Raw genomic sequence first — 18729 nt, forward strand, 5'->3', positions numbered from 1 at the left:
AGTTTTTCAAATTTTCAAAAATTTCCAAAATGCATATTCAAATGGGAAATTTTATGAACAAACGTTGATTTCGAAAAAAAATGATGTTTTTTTGAAAAAATCTTCCATCAAATTTTATGTCCAAACGGGCTCTAAGTCTTGTCACAACTCTTAAAGAAAAAGCTGGCTATATAGGAAAATGCATAACCACCTTAAGCATTAGGTACATAATGGCTTCGGTACAAGTCTGTAAAACGGGAGTTTCTACCAGCCATCCAGATGATTAAAGAGGACATCATTTACTTCAAATTATTACAAACAACTAGTAGCATATAAAGGACAAAAAGCAATCATCATTCGATCTCTGTCTTAAATAGGAACCACTCCACACTAACAAATGAGAGATAATACTCGAGGTACAAATATCCAAGACTTGATTCATCAGGGAATGTAAAGCAAAAAATCAAAACGAAACAGTTGAACTGTCTCTTTAGAAACTTAAGACGCTACAGCAGCACCCTTCTTCCTTGGTGTAGCCTCGGTTCCTGCAGTGTCCAAAAGAAAGACAAACCAGTTAATCCCACATATAACAGAGTTGAAGTATGCAAGCGCCAAATATATTTAGAAGAGATGCAGTTCGGGTCTATTTTATAATCTCACTTTGCACATTTAACCTTTACTTTGTTAGGACGATAGATTGATCCATCCTAAACAGAAACTAGGTAAGCTTAAATAGCCTTAGCCACAACTTAAGCAACAACTGAGTGCCATTTTGTAAATAGACATTTGGGGAAAAGGATAATTTTGTTGGATAAGAAAGAAAGCATTAAAGCAGGAATATATCAAGACAAGGGAACCTAGATAAAGAAAGGAAACAGAATCTGGGCAAAATAGAAACCCTCGAATCGAAAAGGAGATAAATATATGCCCCCAGAACAAAGCCATCAAGAAATCGATTCTCAGATCTCTGTCCTTGTAGCCGAAAGAAGAGGCAATTAGGGTAAAAATAATTTTACTATATGCATGTCCTCAAAATAGTTGTTTTTCCTCAAAATGACACTTCGAAGATGAAATTGCCCTCTAGAAAAAGCACACATGAATACATGAGTTGTAGGTTAGTCATTAGTGTTGTTCGTATTAGCTAGTTTGTCTATCAGAGGATCTGCTAAATTCAAGGTTAGATGCCTAAGGTCGTAAAATTGAGGGTCCAAGAGAATATTCTCTAATTACAAAAAAAAATAACAGACGACATACCTTCTCTGAAGTTGGTCTTAAACCTACGTGGTACATTGCGGAGGTACCTCATGCGGCCAGTTCCAGTGGTCTTTCTCCTAAGTGCCTTGACGCTCCAGTTATCTACAGTAAGAAATCAGCAAAATATGGATACCCTTTTTGTTTTCAAAAACCATCCAAAATCACTTGGATTGGTATTCAAAACTAAACCATTTTAGCTATTGTTACCAAAAAAACCAATTGGATCTCTGAGTTGTTTCCGCAAAATCAGCCACAATCCTAATTTCAGTTCGTTTCTAATGTGTAAAAGTTCCCAAGCCTTTTATTTCTTTTTAATAGGACAAAAAGGTTGCACTTGAAACAGCTACTTCAAAAACAATCTTCATGAAGCGCCCAAGTGGGGCCTCAGACCCCTTTATTTTGTTTAGACCTCGATATTTCAAAACCAATTTTTATTCGCTTACCAGCTGTTTAACTTTATGGCTGGGTAGGCCATCTCCCCTTTTCTTTTTCCAATTAAATTACCAAATTTACCAAGTTCCCTTAATTGCACAAAAACATTAAATAAAATTCAGCAACCGGAAACAATTTGAGAAATCCAAACCAAACAGACCCTAAGTTTGATGAGATTAAACACTACCTCTTATCAACTGACAATAGATTACGTCAATTTTAAACAGCCCTTCAAACAAATTTATCATCCCCAAAAGATGCTAGATCCATTAAGCAACGGGCAATGGCTACAAAAAGAATCACAGAAGTAAACCAAGAAACCTAAATCCTATGCACTTCCAGACCCATTTCCATTATTCCATCATTTTCCCCATTTCCTTCATCAAAATCAATGTTGGACGATAGTACAAACCCCCCAACTTTTTGACCTAATAGCAAAATACTAGCTCAGTAAAACTATCTCAATCAGTTATCCTATAATTACTTCTTTACACAATCACAACCTTTTTTCTAATCCAGACCAAACAAGCTCATAAGCAACTAAAAAATACATCAATTTCTAACATTAAAACATCTCTCAATAATTCCAGTTCCAATAAACAAATATCAAAATCAAAAAGGGTGCTTAAATTATGAAAAAAAACATACATTTTCTGAGACGAGCAGCAGGGTAAGCACAAGCTGAACAACGACTCTTCTGGATGTGGAAGCTACGACGACCACATCTCACACACAGTGTGTGTGTCTTGTTCCTCCTCTTACCAAAACTACCTGTTCCTTTTCCCTAAATACCATTCAACAACAAAAAAAAAACTAAACATATACAAAATCAAAGTTGAATAAAGAGTCGATAGCATTCGTAGATTGGACAGTTACCATTTGTGCAGCGGATGTGGGAAAACCTTAAAGCTGGATAAATTATGCGAGTCGAAAAAGAAGCAGTAGGGTTTTAGGGTGTTCGTTTGTTTTTATTTGGTTTTCGTTTTGCGAGTTGGGCCAGAATTGAAGTCCATTTGTTGCTTTGTTCAGGCCTTCAACTGTTAGGTTCTTTTCTTTAGGTGGGTTTACAGCATTGGCCCAGTCTGACTGGACCAGGTCCAAGCCAGTACGCCCAACTTTGCCAGTAAAAATTGCATGGGGCGTCCTATTTGATCGCCCATTTTTAATTTATACCCATTTTATTTTTCCGTTTGCATCCGTACTCATTTTTTTTGTTAAAAGCGTTTTAAAAAGATGATTTTGCCCTTCTTTAATAAAAGACTATTGACAAACTACAGGACAAAAACTTAAGCATGTTTAGGTTGAAGTTTTATCAAATAAACTAAAAAACTTCAGCTTGTTTAGACTGAAGTTTCGGATAAAATTCAGGACAAAACTGTAGACCGCGTTACAAAATTTCAGCATGTTTTGGTATGAAATTTTAGCAAATGAACTAAATAACTTCAGCATGCATTAGCAAAAATTCTTTAGAAAATACATACTGCAAGACAAAAACTTAAGCATGTTTAGTCTGAAATTTTAGCAAATGAACTAAAAATTTTTAGCATGTTTAGTCTGAAGTTTTAACAAATGAACTAAATAACTTCAGCATGTTTTGTCTGAAATTTTAGCAAATGAACTAAATAACTTCAGTATGCATTAGCAAAAACTCATTAGAAAATTACATACTACAAGACAAAAACTTAAGCATATTTAATCTGAAGTTTTAGCAAATGAACTAAAAATCCTAAGCATGTTTAGTCTAAAGTTTTAGCAAATGAACTAAATAACTTAAGCATGTTTAGTCTGAAGTTTTAGCAAATGAACTAAATAACTTAAGCATGTTTAGTCTGAAGTTTTAGCAAATGAACTAAATAACTTAAGCATATTTAGTCTGAAGTTTTAGCAAATGAACTAAATAACTTCAGCATGTTTAGTCTGAAACTTTAGTAAATGAACTAAATAACTTCAGCATGTTTAGTCTGAAATTTTAGCAAATGAACTAAATAACTTCAGCATGTTTAGACTGAAGTTTCGGATAAAATTCATGATAAAACTGTAGACTGCAGGATAAATAACTTCAACATACATTAGCATGAAGTTTTAGCTTCAATGTGAAACAACTTCATGCTATATTAACATGAAGTTTCAATGTGAAACAACTTCATGCTATATTATCATGGAGTTTTAGTTTCAACATGAAATAACTGCATGCTACATTAGCATGAAGTTTTAGCTTCAAGGTTGAATTAATTTGGACAAGTTTATGATTTTTTTATAAAGTTGCTGAGAGGAGAGGAGGAGATCGTTTTATATCTTTTGTCAGGGGTGTAATTATCATATTATTACGGATTTTTTGTGAGATGGCTACCAAATCAATAATTTTAAAAATAGGGTACATGTTAAAAGGTGGCACAAATATAGGGTACGGCTGCAAATCCCCCACGTTGGCACCATTTGTTGGGGGATGTGCACACATAGCCTTTTTTAGGATTCCTATTAAAAGAATAGCCAAACTTTGAATGCACAGTCTGAATTTAAGCCCTGACAATGTCTAACTTCATAAACGACAGCCTGAGCAGTCTAAAGTTGTCAAAACTAACTAAACTTTAAATAATTTTTAAAAATTAAATATACTTTAAATAAAATTGGTTGAAGCGACTAGCTGGTGTCATTTCTACACATTTCTTTTTGGTTAATGTAAGTTTAAAATATGAATTATTCAGATCTTACTGCTTAATCATTAAGTGTATTTGATTTTTCCTTTGCAATTACTTATTTTTTCTAAATAGGTTGAAACGGCTAGTTGTTTTATGTATTTGAGCCACATTTTTCCTATTTGATACGTTACGTACGTGTGTTTGTTGTACGAAGACTTGTGGGGGATGTTTGGGTTGGTTTCAGAAAGGTTTGAGAATGATTGAAACACTAAGTTTTATTTTGGGAAGCTTAAGTTGTTAGAGTTGACCAATATTTAATTTTTGAGTAGATGACCTCGGATTAGTGATACTTAGGCATATGTCCGGATATGGATTTGGATATTCCTATAATGTTTTGGCTTTATTTACCGAAAGTTGGCAATTCGAAGGTTTAGAAAGTTCATAAATTTGACCTAGGGTTGACTTTGATGATATCAAATTTGAATTATTGTTACGGAACTTGGAATAGGCTCGTTTTGTTATTTGAAACTTATGTGCAAAATTTGGATATAATCCGGATTGGTTAGGCTTGAATCAGATGCTTGGTTTGAAATTTGGAAGTTCTTGAACTTAAGAGAAGTTCAACTTGTGTTTTGATCTTTGATTCGTTGATGTGATATTATCATATGTGTTTCGAGACTTTGGATGGGTCCGAACAGTGTTTATATACTTGTTGGTATGATTGGACAGAATCTCGAGGGTATTTCGGATGGGTTCTAGACCATTTTGGAGTTGAGTGGCAGTTCTGGTCCTGGTGTGTCACATCCACGAGGTTTGGTGCGCAGGTGCGACATCACAATGTGGGTGAAGTGGGAACATATGCGAAGGGGAGCTGGAGCTGGGACTTCGCTCCTACGGACGTCCATGCATAAAAGCGGAAGCGTAGAAGCAGACGCATTTGCTCACCTGTGGTGCCGCACAAACGGTTGAGTGGTAGTAGGTGCGGGTTTGGCTGAGTGGAGGAGATTTCGCGAATGCGAGTTAATTCTTGTAGAAGCGAGCACGCAAAGCGCTTATTTTGTTCGTAGAAGTGAAACCACTAGCAGTCTTATTTTTTAAAAGGATTGGCTCATTTATTATTATTTGGAGTTTTGGAACTCGGCTATAGGAAATTTTTGGAGAGATTTTCACCACACCTTTGAAGGTAAGTAATTCCTTCTTGATTTTGATGACAAATATTGTTTCCCCATGGATTATTACACATAAATTATGAAAATATAAGGTGAATTTGGGGGGAGGGGTTACTATAATTTTGGAGAGTATAAATTGGGGGTTTAAGCTATCTAGCATAGGGGGTGCAAGGGTGAAGATACTAGAGTGGTTTGACACTCCTAATCAGATTTGGACTTAGTTTTGGAATCTAATCATATATTTAGACTCATGGGATTATGCGTAGTTGAGATCTACCCTTTGAATCGGGTTTTGACCATGTGAGACTGGGTTAATTTTTGTTGACCTTTTGGGAATTGAAAAAGATTGAAGCTTTATAGTTTGAAATTGATTCCTATAGCTTTATTTGATGCTATTGAGTTATTTTTGACTATATTCGAGCCATTCAAAGGCTAATTTGTGAGGGAAGGCATTTTTGGAGTATTGATTTTGCTTGTTTAAGGTAAATAATTTGCCTAACCTTGGTTTGAGAGACTCATTGCTTGAATTGTTAATGACGATTGCGTGCCGAGACGCACATGCGGGGAATGAGCATGTGTGCGTGCACCAAGTTTTATTCATGTTCAGGATAGTCCTTAGGTTGTGTTATGCTACCTCTTGCTATTACGCTTCAAATGTTTATACCCTTTCGTGAGCTTCTTAAATCATGCTAGAGCTCATGTGTAGGTTAATTTTCTGTTGAAATACGATAATTACTATTTTGTGGCGTATCCGCCTAATCTGAGTTGTGGTAGCCCACATTGCACATGCATATACCTTAGCATGTTACTTTTTTATCAGTCCATGACAATGTGATTTGATATTCATTGTTCGTATATATGTATTCTTGTATATGCTTTCTGTGTGATATGGACTGGATTGACAACACGTGAGTGGTCCGTGCGAGATGATTTACAATAGCACGTGAGTGGTCTGTGTGATGGTTATGATTATGGCATATGAGTTGTGTGTGCAACATGTGAATAAGGATCTATTCTCCTAGGGTCATCCTCTCAAGTTTTTCTCTTGATGACGTACACGCGGTATAAGAAAAACTATCACGATCCCAAATCTCCCACCGTAGGATGTCGTGATGGTACCTAGTCTTTAAGACTTGGCAAGCCTAACATACATGATGAAATAACGAAAATAATAATAGAACTCCAAATTCAAAACCAACCAGTTATCAAAACAGAATCTCCACAATACAGTTGACAATAACTCCCCAAATTCTGATAAGACTGAGTCATAAGCTCTACTCGAATAAACTAAACCAATCCCTAATACATCAGCGTCTAAGTAAAGAGTAAGTAGTAGAAAAGAAACAAGGACAGAGGGTGACTCCGAGGCCTGTGAACGCCGACAGGTATACCTTGAAGTCTCCTATCCGAATGCGCTACTCACTGGAGCCTAGCTTGGTATGAGGTACCTGGATCTGCACAAAAAAATGTACAGAAGTGTAGTATGAGTACACTACAATGATATTCAGGAAGTATCAAGCCTAACCTCGGTAGAGTAGTGACGAGGTTAGGTCAAGACACCTATTGGAATAAATAAAGAAACTAAACCGGTATGGTACAATATAATAATAGAAACAAGGAAGCTACACTGAAATTAAGGCAATAAAGGCATCAAGGGAGGAACACATAATAAGAATACCAAGGAAACAGTGCAGACAAAACACAAGTGATGTAAATAAAAGGTAACAACAGGAATCACGTCTGAGGTACCGCCTCGTATCTCATTTCACAAACACAATCACAATCTTTCCTTATCTCACCGCGGGAGCCTTACATTTAGTTTTGAAAAATTATTTTTCCCGAAATAGCTACCCGCATTTTAGCCCACCTTATCACACTGCGTGGCTTCAGGTAGTTCCCCTACTAGCAACACGAGTATCAAGCCCATCTTATCTCACCGCATGCGTATCAACCCCTATCCTTATATCACCGCATGCGTATCAATATCACAACTCGCACCTCAAGTGACCAATACCACAACTTGCCAAAAGAATCAACAATAACAATATTTCTACAATAAATACCCCATGGCTCAACCACAATGTGTATAAGAGTCTCAACAATAGCAACTGAAAGTGAGTAGCTCAACAAGAATAATGTTTCAACAATTTACAACCATGCCTCAATGTGATCACGACTTTTACAACTTCAACACCAAAACTCAACAATAAGATATTCCCAGAAATAACAACTTCAAGTAAGGTAGCTCAATAGTCAAATAATTAACAAGGCAATAAGGAAATAATAACTTCAACTAAGCATGTAAGGGCAACTAATAAGTAAGAGATGGGACAAGTATTAACAATGTCAAATAAAGCATATAAGGATGGATTTACGATGATGGATATAACATGTTATGATAATTCGATTAAAGGCATGAAAATAATCTACAGAGCTTAAACCAGTCAATTACCACATATAGCCCGTGTACCCACCCGTCACCTTGCGTACACGGGTTTCACGTACTATAAATGACACAAAACAACTCCAATCCTAAGGGGTAATTTTCCCCACACAAAGTTAGGCAAGACACTTACCTCAAACAAGCTAACTCAATGTTATGACCCCAATTTCCCTCTGAAGGATGTTATGATAGCACCTAGTCTTTACGACTAGGTAAGCCTAACAAATAATAACAACTGAGGAAGTATAACAAGTTACTGAAAACAACTGAATAATAGATAAAAGCCTTTCGAATACAAAATCTCACGATATACACCTAAAAACTTGGTGGAACTGAGTCATAAGCTCTATAGAATACAACTAGAGTACTACTACATCACTGTCCGAAAGAAAATGCAACATGAGGTAACATAGGGAAGGTGATTCCGAGGCCTGCGGACGTAGAGCAGGTATACCTTGAAGTCTCCCAAGCAGCATCTACAACAATCCTTTAACGACCGGCACGAGCATACGTACCTGGATCTGCACAAAAAGATGTACATAATTGTAGTATGAGTACACCATAACAATACCCAGTAAATATCAACTCTAATCTCAGTAGAGTAGTGACGAGGCCATGTCAAGACATCTATTAGGATATAAAATAGATAGTATGAAAGTGTAACACATGCATTTAAAGGGAAATGAAGAACAACTGAAATGAAACCAAGATAATAACATGAACTAGTACTAGAAACCAACAACGAAAATAGCATAAAAAGAAGCAACTAAATAGCTACAATAATCATGTACGGTCCATCACTACTAGAACAATTAAGAGTGAAACAACAAGATATACTCCCACCAAAACACTTTGCAACATGAAATAACAACAAGAATCAAACCGAGGTACCGCCTCGTATAATCAGAAATCATAACCGAGGTACCGCCTTGTATTCACTATTCTCAATTTCAATCACAATCTTTCCTTATACCCCGCATGAGCCTTACATTTAAAAATAGGTTTTGAAAACAGTTTTTCCGAAATAGCTACACGCACTTTAGCCCACCTTATGACGCTGCGTGGCTTCACGTAGTTCCCCTACAAGCAACATGCAGCATAAGTTCCCACCTTATACTGTCGTATGCACATCAACCCAATCCTTATACTACCGCATGCGCGTCAATATCATATCACATTAACAGTTCGCACCATAAGTGCCCACATATCACAACTTACCAACAACAACAATATCAATATTTCCACAACGATAGCTTACGGCTCCACCACAACGTATACAAGAATATCAACAACAACAATGGATGAAAAATGCTCAATAAGATAGATGTTTCAACAATAACCAACATCGCCTCAACGTATTAACGACTTTCACAATTTCAACACCAAATAACTCAACAACGAGAAAATAATGTATAACCACGATATTAGATAAGACTAACTCATAATAAAGGAAATAATATTCAACAATGAGTCTCAATTAATGGAAATCAATAAGTAAAGGGATAACACGAACAATTAATTCAAACAATGAAAATTAACAATGAAGAGATAACATGTAACAATAAAGGAGACAACAAGTTTAACTAAAGCATGGGAGAAATTTAGCAAGTATGATGTAGAACAAATACTACACAAGTCAACTAAGGCATTTAAGGATAGTCTAACACAATTAAGGATAATTTGACTATGAGAATTTAGAACATAATATGGCATTTCAATTAAGGCGTGAAAATAGTCTAAGCAGCCTAAACCGGTCAAGTACCACGTACGACCCGTGTACCCACTCGTCACCTTGCATACATGGATTTCACTTAGCACTATTGAATCACACAATACCAATCTTAAGGGGTAGTTCCCCCACACGATGTTAGGCAAGACACTTACCTCAACTAGGCCAATTCAACCCTCGGAAATAGCTTTTCCCTTAAAATCTGCCTCTACCTGGACCTCCGCAAATGCGACCAGGTCGATCGCAAATGCGATCTAGCTCTTCCCTAGGTACACTTCGCAAATGCGATTACTGGGTTTGCAAATGCGAACCCAGTAGACTTGGCCTACCTTCATAAATGCGAACCAAAATCTTGCAAATGCGAGATCTGAGGCGTGTACAAAAAAACCAACAAACTTTAATTCCAACAACACTCCGCTAAGCTTCCGAAACTCACCCGAGCCCTCGGGGCTCCAAACCAAACATCTACACAAGTCTAAAAATATCATACAAACTCGCTCGCGCAATCAAAACACAAAAATAACATCTAAAACTATGAATTGAGCTCTAAAACGCATGAATTTCAAAGGAATTTTTGAGAACTTCTAGAATTATAACTAAGCATCCGAAACCTATCAAATCAACTCCAAACGACACCAAATTTTGCAGACAAGTTCTAAATTCCATAATGGACCTATTCCAAGTCCCAAAATTAAATTCTGAGCTCGATAGCTAAAAGTCAACATACAGTCAAACTTTTCAACTTAAAATTACCAAATTTCGGCAAATCAACACAAATCAACCTACGGACTTCAAAAATCAATTCCGGGCATATGCCTAAGTCCGAAATCATGATACGAAGCTATCGGAGTCATAAAATACAGTTCCGGGGTCGTTTTCACAAAAGTCAAAGTTTGGTTAATAAAGCATAACCACGCATGTGTTAAGAAATAAAAAGGGAAACGAAGGCACAATTACATAAAATGACTGATCAGATTGTTATATTCTCCCCCTCTTAAAACATATATTCGCCCTCGAACGTGTATAAGGACATACCTGAGGTGGTGAATAGATGAGGATAACGACTTTGCATGTCGTGCTTGATCTCCCAGGTCGCCTTCTCGATCGGATGACCCCTCCATTAAACCTTCACTAAAGCAATATCCTTTAATCTCAACTTTCAGACATGTCCATCCAAGATAGCCACATGCTCCTCAATATAAGTCAAATCCTCGTCCAACTGGACTGTGCTGAAGTCTAGAACATGAGATGGATCACCATAATACTTTCGGAGCATAGAGACATGGAGCACCGGATGAATCGCAGATAAACTAGGTGGAAAGGCAAGCTTCTAGGCCACCTCTCCAATCTTCTCAAGGATCTCAAAAGGTCTGATATACCTAGCGATCAACTTGACTTTATTCCCAAACCTCATCACATCCTTCATGGGTGAAACTCGGAGCAAGACTCGCTTTCCGACCATAAATGCAACATCACGAACCTTCCGATCCACATAACTCTTCTGTCTCGATTGGGCTATGCGAAGCCGATCCTAGATCATCTTGACCTTCTCCAAAGCATCTCAAACCAGATCCGTGCCTAATAACTTAGCCTCTCCCGACCATAAATGCAACATCACGAACCTTCCGATCCACATAACTCTTCTGTCTCGATTGGGCTATGCGAAGCCGATCCTAGATCATCTTGGACTTCTCCAAAGCATCTCAAACCAGATCCGTGCCTAATAACTTAGCCTCTCCCTACTCAAACTACCCAATTAGAGAACAATATCGTCTCCTATATAGAGTCTCATACGGAGCCATATGGATACTCGACTGGTAGCTTTTATTGTAGGCAAACTCCACAAGTGGCAAACTGATCCCAAGCACCCCAAAAATCCATAACACAGGCGCGAGGCATGTCCTCCAATATCTGAATAGTGCGCTCAAACTGCCTGTCCATCTGAGGATGAAATGCTGTACTCAAATCAACCCATGTGCCTAGATCATGCTATACAGCCTTCCAGAAATGCGATGTGAACTGCGTACCCCGATCAGAGGTGATGGATACCGGTACGCCATGAAGTCGGATAATCTCGCGGATATAAACCTGAGCCAGCTGCTCTGAAGAATAGGTAGTCACTACCGGAATAAAATGAGACGACTTGGTCAACCCGTCTACAATCACCCATACTGCATCAAACTTCTTTTGAGTTCGTGGGAGCCCAATAACGAAGTCCATGGTGAAACGCTCCCATTTCCACTAAGGAATCTCAAGCCGCTGAAGCAAATCACCTGGTCGCTGATGCTCATACTTCACATGTTGACAATTTAGGCATCGAGTTACATACTTCACTATGTCCTTCTCCATCCTCCTCTACCAATAGTGCTGCCTCAAGTCCTAATACATCTTAGCGACACCCAGATGAATGGAGTATCGCGAACTGTGGGGCTCCTAGAGAATCAACTCACGCAAACCATCCATATTGGGCACACATAACCGACCCTACATCCATAACACACCGTCATCCCTAATAGTAATCTCCTTGGCATCGCTGTGCTGAACCGTGTCCTTGAGGACAAACAGATGGGGGTTGTCATACTGACACTTTCTGATACGGTCATATAGAGAAGACCGAGAAACCACACATGCATGTACTCGATTGGGCTCCGAAATATCCAATCTAACTAACTGGTTGGCTAAGGCCTGAACCTCCAATGCTAATGGTCTCTCAGCTATCGGTAGATATGCTTATCTACCCAAACTCTTCGCCTTTCGACTCAAGGCATCGACTACCGCATTGGCCTTCTCATGATGATACGGAATGGTTATATCATAGTCCTTAAGTAACTCTAACCACCTTCGCTGCCGCAAGTTAAGATCTTTCTGTTTGAATAGATGTTGTAAACTCCGGTGGTCGATAAAGACCTCACAAGGAACACCGTATAAATAATGCCGCCAGATCTTCAATGTGTGAACAATGACTGCCAACTCCAAATCGTGGATTAGATAATTCTTCTCATGAGTCTTCAACTGTCAAGACGCATAGGCAATCACCCTACTGTCCTGCATCAACACTGTGCCAAGGCCCACACGTGACAAAACACAATACATAGTATAAGACCCCGAGCCCATAAGCAACACCAATACTGGGGCTGTAGTTAAAGTAGTCTTGAGCTTTTGAAAGCTCACATTACACTCCTCGGTCCATCTGAAAGAAGCACCTTTCTAGGTCAATCTGGTCATAAGTGTAGCAAAAGATGAGAAGCCCTCTACGAAACAACGATAATACTAGGCCAAACCAAGGAAACTCCGGATCTTAGTAGATGAAGATGGTCTGGGCCAACTCTGCACCCCCTCAATCTTCTTCGGATCTACCTTGATCCCCTCACTCGACACCACATGACCCAAACACGCCACCGAATCAAGCCAGAATTCATACTTTGAGAACTTTGCATATAACTTCTTCTCTCTCAAGGTCTGGAGCACGGTCCTCAAGTGCTTCTCATGATCTTCCCGACTGCGGGAGTACACCAAGACGTCATAAGTAAACACAATGATGAATGAATCAAGATAAGGCCGAAAGACACTGTTTATCGATGCATAAATGCTGCTAGGGCGTTGGTCAGCCCAAATGACATCACGAGGAACTCGTGGTGACCATACCGAGTCCTAAAGACAGTTTTTGGAATATCCGGATCCCAAATCTTCAGCTGATGATAACTTGACCGCAAATCAATCTTGAAGAACACTCTGGCACCCTATAGCTTATCAAATAGGTCATCAATATATGGCAATGGATACCTGTTCTTCACTGTAACCTTGTTCAACAGATGATAATTAATACACATGCGCATAAAACCATCCTTCTTCTTCACAAACAAGACCGGAGCAGCCCATTACGACACACTAGGCCGAATGAATTCCTTATCAAGCAACTCATGCAACTACTCATTTAACTCCTTCAGCTCTGCTAGGACCATACGATATGGTGGAATAGACATGGGCTGAGTGCCCGACAACAAGTCAATACCAAAATCGATATCTCTGTCAGAAGGCATACCCGAAAGATCTGCTAGAAAAATATTTGGAAAGTCTCTCACTACCAGAACTGACTCAACGGTAGGAGTATCAGCACTGACGTCCCGCACATAGGCTAGATAAGTATTACACCCCTTCTCAACCATCCGATGAGCCTTCATAAATGAGATGGCCCTGCTAGGAACATAATCTAATGTACCCCTCCACTCTAACTGTGGTAAACCTGGCATAGCCAGCGTCATAGTCTTGGCGTGACAATAAAGTATAGCATGATAGGGCGACAACCAGTCCATGCCCAAGATAACATCAAAGTCTACCATACTAGGTAACAACAGATCGACTCTGGTCTCAAAACCACCAATAATAACTAAATACGACCAATACACACGGTCCACAACAATAGAATCTACCACAGGTGTAGATATATTTATAAGAGAACTCACAAAATCAAGAGATACATCCAAATACGGAGCAAAGTAAGATGACACATATGAATAAGTGGATCCCGAATCAAATAAGACTGATGTATTTCTATGGCAAATCGGAACCATACCTATAATGGCTGAGTCTAAAGCAATTGCCTCTGTCCTACTCGGAAGAGCATAAAATCTGGCCTGGTCTTCCCCTCTAGGACGACCTCTACCCGCCCGTCCCCCACCCTTAACTGGTTGTGCGGGTGGAGCGGTAACTGGGGCAGCAATCATAGCGTGAGAAGTCTGCGGACCTGATTGAATCCGTGGAGCCTGAATAGTCTGGGAAGGTGCACCCCTTCTGAGTCTGGGCCAGTCTCTGACCATGTGGTGGGTATCACCACACTCATAACAAGCTCTCGGTGGGCGTGACATCTAGGACTGGCTCGGGCCTAGTCGGCTGGACTGACCACTAAAGGCACCCTATGCAGAAGGTGCACTAGAAAGTGGCTGCGCAAAGTGCGCCACCTGAGATCTCGGAACACCCGGAGCACCACTAGAAGTTGGAAGTGCTGAATGAACTGGACGACTCACATAACCCCTACCATGATGGGCTGTAGCTGCAGCTGCAACGTGACCACCACTAAATCCTCCCGTACCACGAGACCTCTTGGCCTCCTTGTAATCTTTATCATGGTCTCGCATACCATCCAACCTCCATGCAATCTTAACCACCTGCTGATACAGAGTGTTCGACTCCAACTCCTTAGCCATGCTGAATCTAATACTCTGGTTGAGCCCCTCGATGAACCGACAGGCTCGCTTCTCTAATTGTGGCAAACAAGGCTAGTGCCTACCTGGACAAATCACTAAATCAAACAACATACTCTGACACTGACATAGTACTCTGGCGCAGCCACTCAAACTCCGCGCGCCAAGCATCCCGAAGGGTCTTAGGAACAAACTCTCTAAAGAAAAACTCTGAAAACCGATCCCATGTAAGTGAAGCTACCTCGGCTGGGCTACCCACCTCGTACGCCTGCCACCACTGATATGTCGCTCCCTTTAGCTGGAATGTAGTAAAAGCAACCCCACTCGTCTTCACAATGCCCATAGTATGGAGAATACAGTGACATTCCTCGAGAAAACCATGTGCATCCTCTGAAGCCAAACCACTAAAAGCAGGAGGGTGATACTTCTTGAACCACTCGAGCCTAAGATGCTCCTCCTCTGATATTGCTGCCCTAATCACGAGCTAAACTTGAGCAACAAGTTGTACTGGTATAACTTCTAGGACCTGATAAACCTGGACCTGCTGCTCTAGGGTACGGGCTGCGGGAGTCTATGCACCTCCCCCAGCCTGAGACGTGGCTGGTGCGAGTGGGATCAATCCCGCATGAGCTAAGGTACTGAACATACTCAGGAACTGTGCGGGGGTCTCTTGAAGTGGTGGGGTGGTAATAAGCGCCTCGGGTGTCTGTCCTCCAACTGTAGCTACTAGCGGTTCCTCTGTTGTAGCTCGGACAGGTGCTCTAGCTACACCACGTGCCCATCCTCGGCCTCTACCCCGGCCCCGTCCTCTCGCGGCTCTAGTAGGGGGCGCAAGTGTCTGGTCGTCAAATCCTACAGTGCATGTCCTCACCATCTGTAAGAGAATAGAAAGTCAAAGATTTAGTTTTCAAAATCAACCAATTCACACGATAAGGAATCAAAGAAGTGAAGTTTTCCTAACAGTTCTGTAGCTTATCGAAGATAAGTAGAGACGTCTTCGTACTGATCCGCAAGACTCTACTAAACTTGCTTATGACTCATAGCACCTATGAACCTAGAGCTCTGATACCAACTTGTCATGGCCCCAATTTCGCTCTGAAAGATATCGTGATGGCACCTAGTCTCTACGACTATGTAAGCCTAACAAATAATAACAACTGAACAAGTATATATTAATAAGTTACTGAAAAAATTTGAATAATAGATAAAAGCATTCCGAATAAAAAAATCTCATAATGCACCCCCCAAAACCTGGTGGAACTGAGTCATAAGATCCAAAAAATACAACTAGAGTACTACTACATCACTGTCCGAAAGAAAATACAACAGGAAGTAAAATAGGGAAGGTGACTCCGAGGCCTGCGGATATGGAGCAGGTATACCATGAAGTCTCCCAAGCAGCAGCTACAACAATCCTCTAATGATCGACACGAGCATACGTGCCTGGATCTGCACAAAAATATATGTAGAAGCGTAGTATGAGTCCACCACAACTGTACCCAGTAAGTATCAAGCATAACCTCAGTAGAGTAGTCAAGATACCTACTAGGATATAAAATAGACAGTATGAAAGTGTAACACATGCATTTAAAGGAAAATGAAGAACAACTGAAATGAAACCAAGATAATAACAAGAACTAGTACCAGAAACCAACAACGGAAATAGCATAAAAAGAAGCAACTAAAGAGCTACAACGATCATGTACTGTCCATCACTACTAGAAACTTTAAGAGTGAAACAACAAAATATACTCCTGCCAAAACACTTTGCAACATGAAATAACAACAAGAATCAAACCGAGGTACCGTCTCGTATAATCAGAATTCACAACCGAGGTACCGCCTCGTATTCACTTTTCTCATTTTCTATCATAATCTTTCCTTATACCGCCGCGTGAGCCTTACATTTATAAATAGGTTTTGAAAACAGTTTTTCCGAAATAGCTACACACACTTTAGCCCACCTTATGACGCCATGTGGCTTCACGTAGTTCCCCTACAAGCAACACGTAGCATAAGTTCCCACCTTATACTGCCGCATGCACATCAACGCAATCCTTATACTACCGCATGCACGTCAATATCATATCACAATAATAGTTCGCACCACAAATGCCCACATATCACAATTTACCAATAACAACAATATAAATATTTCCACAACGATAGCCCACAACTCCACCACAACGTATACAAGAATATCAACAACAACAATGGATGAAAAATGCTCAATAAGATAGATTTTTCAACACTAACGAACATCGCCTCAACGTATTAACAACTTTCACAACTTCAACACCAAAAAAACTCAACAATGAGAAAATAATGTATAACCACAATATTAGATAAGACTGACTCATAATAAAGGAAATAATATTCAACAATGAGTCTCAATTAATGGAAATCAACAAGTAAAGGGATAACACGAACAATTAATTCGAACAATGAAAATTAACAATGAAGATATAACATATAACAATAAAGGAGACATCAAGTTAAACTAAAGCATGAGAGCAATTTAGCAAGTAGGATATAGAACAAATACTAAATAAGTCAACTAAAGCATTTAATGATAATCTAATACAATTAAGATTAATTTAACTATGAGAATTTAGAACATAATATGTCATTTCAATTAAGGCATGGAAATAGTCTAAGCAGCCTAAACCGGTCAAGTACAACGTACGACCTGTGTACCCACTCATCACCTTGCGTACACGCATTTCACTTAGCACAATTGAATCAAACAATACCAATCCTAAGGGGTAGTTCCCCCACACGAAGTTAGGCAAGACACTTACCTCAACTAGGCCAATTCAACCCTCGATAATAGCTTTTCCCTTAAAATCCACCTCTACATAGCTCAAATCTAACCAAAATTGACTCAATATCATCAAACAATGCTAGGGAATTCAATTGCAAAAGATAAAGTTAAGATCTTTACACTTTTTCCAAAAAGTCAACAAAAGTCAACCCGAGGCTTGCCCGATCAAAACTCGGGCGCAATGGTAGATTCCATATACTCATGACTCCATGAGTTCATGTATGTGATTAGTTTTATTATCCGAGTCCAAATCGACTTTCAAAACTCAATTTCTTATTATTCAAAAATTTAGAAAAAATTCACCAATTTCTACTTTGATTAACATGATTTTGATGTTAAAATCTAAGATATGTTGTTGGAATATGATTAGAAATAGATTAGAATCACTTACCCAATGTTTGTAGGTAAAACTCCCCTCTCTAAGTCACCTCCTACCGTGTCTAGGGTTCAAAAATGAGAGAATGAACTCAAACATTCCGTCCCTCAGCTATTTGACTAATCGCAGATGTCGCAAATGCGACATGGGGTTCGCAATTGCGAACCCCGCAAATGCAAAGAATCCCTCGCAAAATAGAAGACACTTCCATCTATGCTGTCATCACAATTACGATGAAAAGTTCACAACTACAAACCCGGGACCACCGCAAATGCGACCAGGTCGATCGCAAATACGAACTAGCTCTTCCCCAGGTACACTTTGCAAATGCGAACACTGAGTTCGCAAATGCGAACCCAGCAGACTTGGCCTACCTTCGCAAATACGAACCAAAATCTCGCAAATGCGAGATCTGAGGCATGTGCAGAAAAACCAGCAAACTTTAATTCCAACAACACTCCGCTAAGCGTCCGAAACTCACCCGAGCCCTCGGGACTCCAAACCAAATATACACACAAGTCTAAAAATATCGTACGAACTCAATCGTGCGATCAAAACACAAAAATAACATCTAAAACTACGAATTGAGCTCTAAAAGTATGAATTTCAAAGGAATTTTTAAGAACTTCTAAAATTACAACTAAGCATCCGAAACCTACTCCAAACTACACCAAGTATTGCAG

At 39.5% G+C, this 18729-nt stretch overlaps 1 protein-coding gene across 1 annotated transcript; it reads right to left on the reverse strand.

Moving 5' to 3' along the window:
• Positions 1 to 259: 259 nt before the first annotated feature.
• On the reverse strand, positions 260 to 2680 carry LOC107784204 (large ribosomal subunit protein eL37). Its single transcript, XM_016605287.2, has 4 exons — positions 2542 to 2680; positions 2314 to 2449; positions 1234 to 1335; positions 260 to 524 (listed from the first exon to the last, which is right to left on the reverse strand). Exons 1-4 carry the CDS (start codon positions 2542 to 2544, stop codon positions 478 to 480), a joined length of 288 nt encoding a protein of 95 aa, XP_016460773.1. The 5' UTR covers positions 2545 to 2680; the 3' UTR covers positions 260 to 477.
• Positions 2681 to 18729: the final 16049 nt, after the last annotated feature.

Source organism: Nicotiana tabacum, chromosome 23 (genome assembly GCF_000715075.1).
Source record: "Nicotiana tabacum cultivar K326 chromosome 23, ASM71507v2, whole genome shotgun sequence".
NCBI lineage: Eukaryota > Viridiplantae > Streptophyta > Magnoliopsida > Solanales > Solanaceae > Nicotiana > Nicotiana tabacum.

Coding starts and splice junctions, on each gene's coding strand:
- LOC107784204 (XM_016605287.2), bottom strand. Junction 1,336..2,313: donor TGCTGCTCGTCTCAGAAAAT/GTATGTTTTTTT, acceptor TTCTTACTGTAG/ATAACTGGAGCGTCAAGGCA. Junction 525..1,233: donor TAAGACCAACTTCAGAGAAG/GTATGTCGTCTG, acceptor TGGACACTGCAG/GAACCGAGGCTACACCAAGG.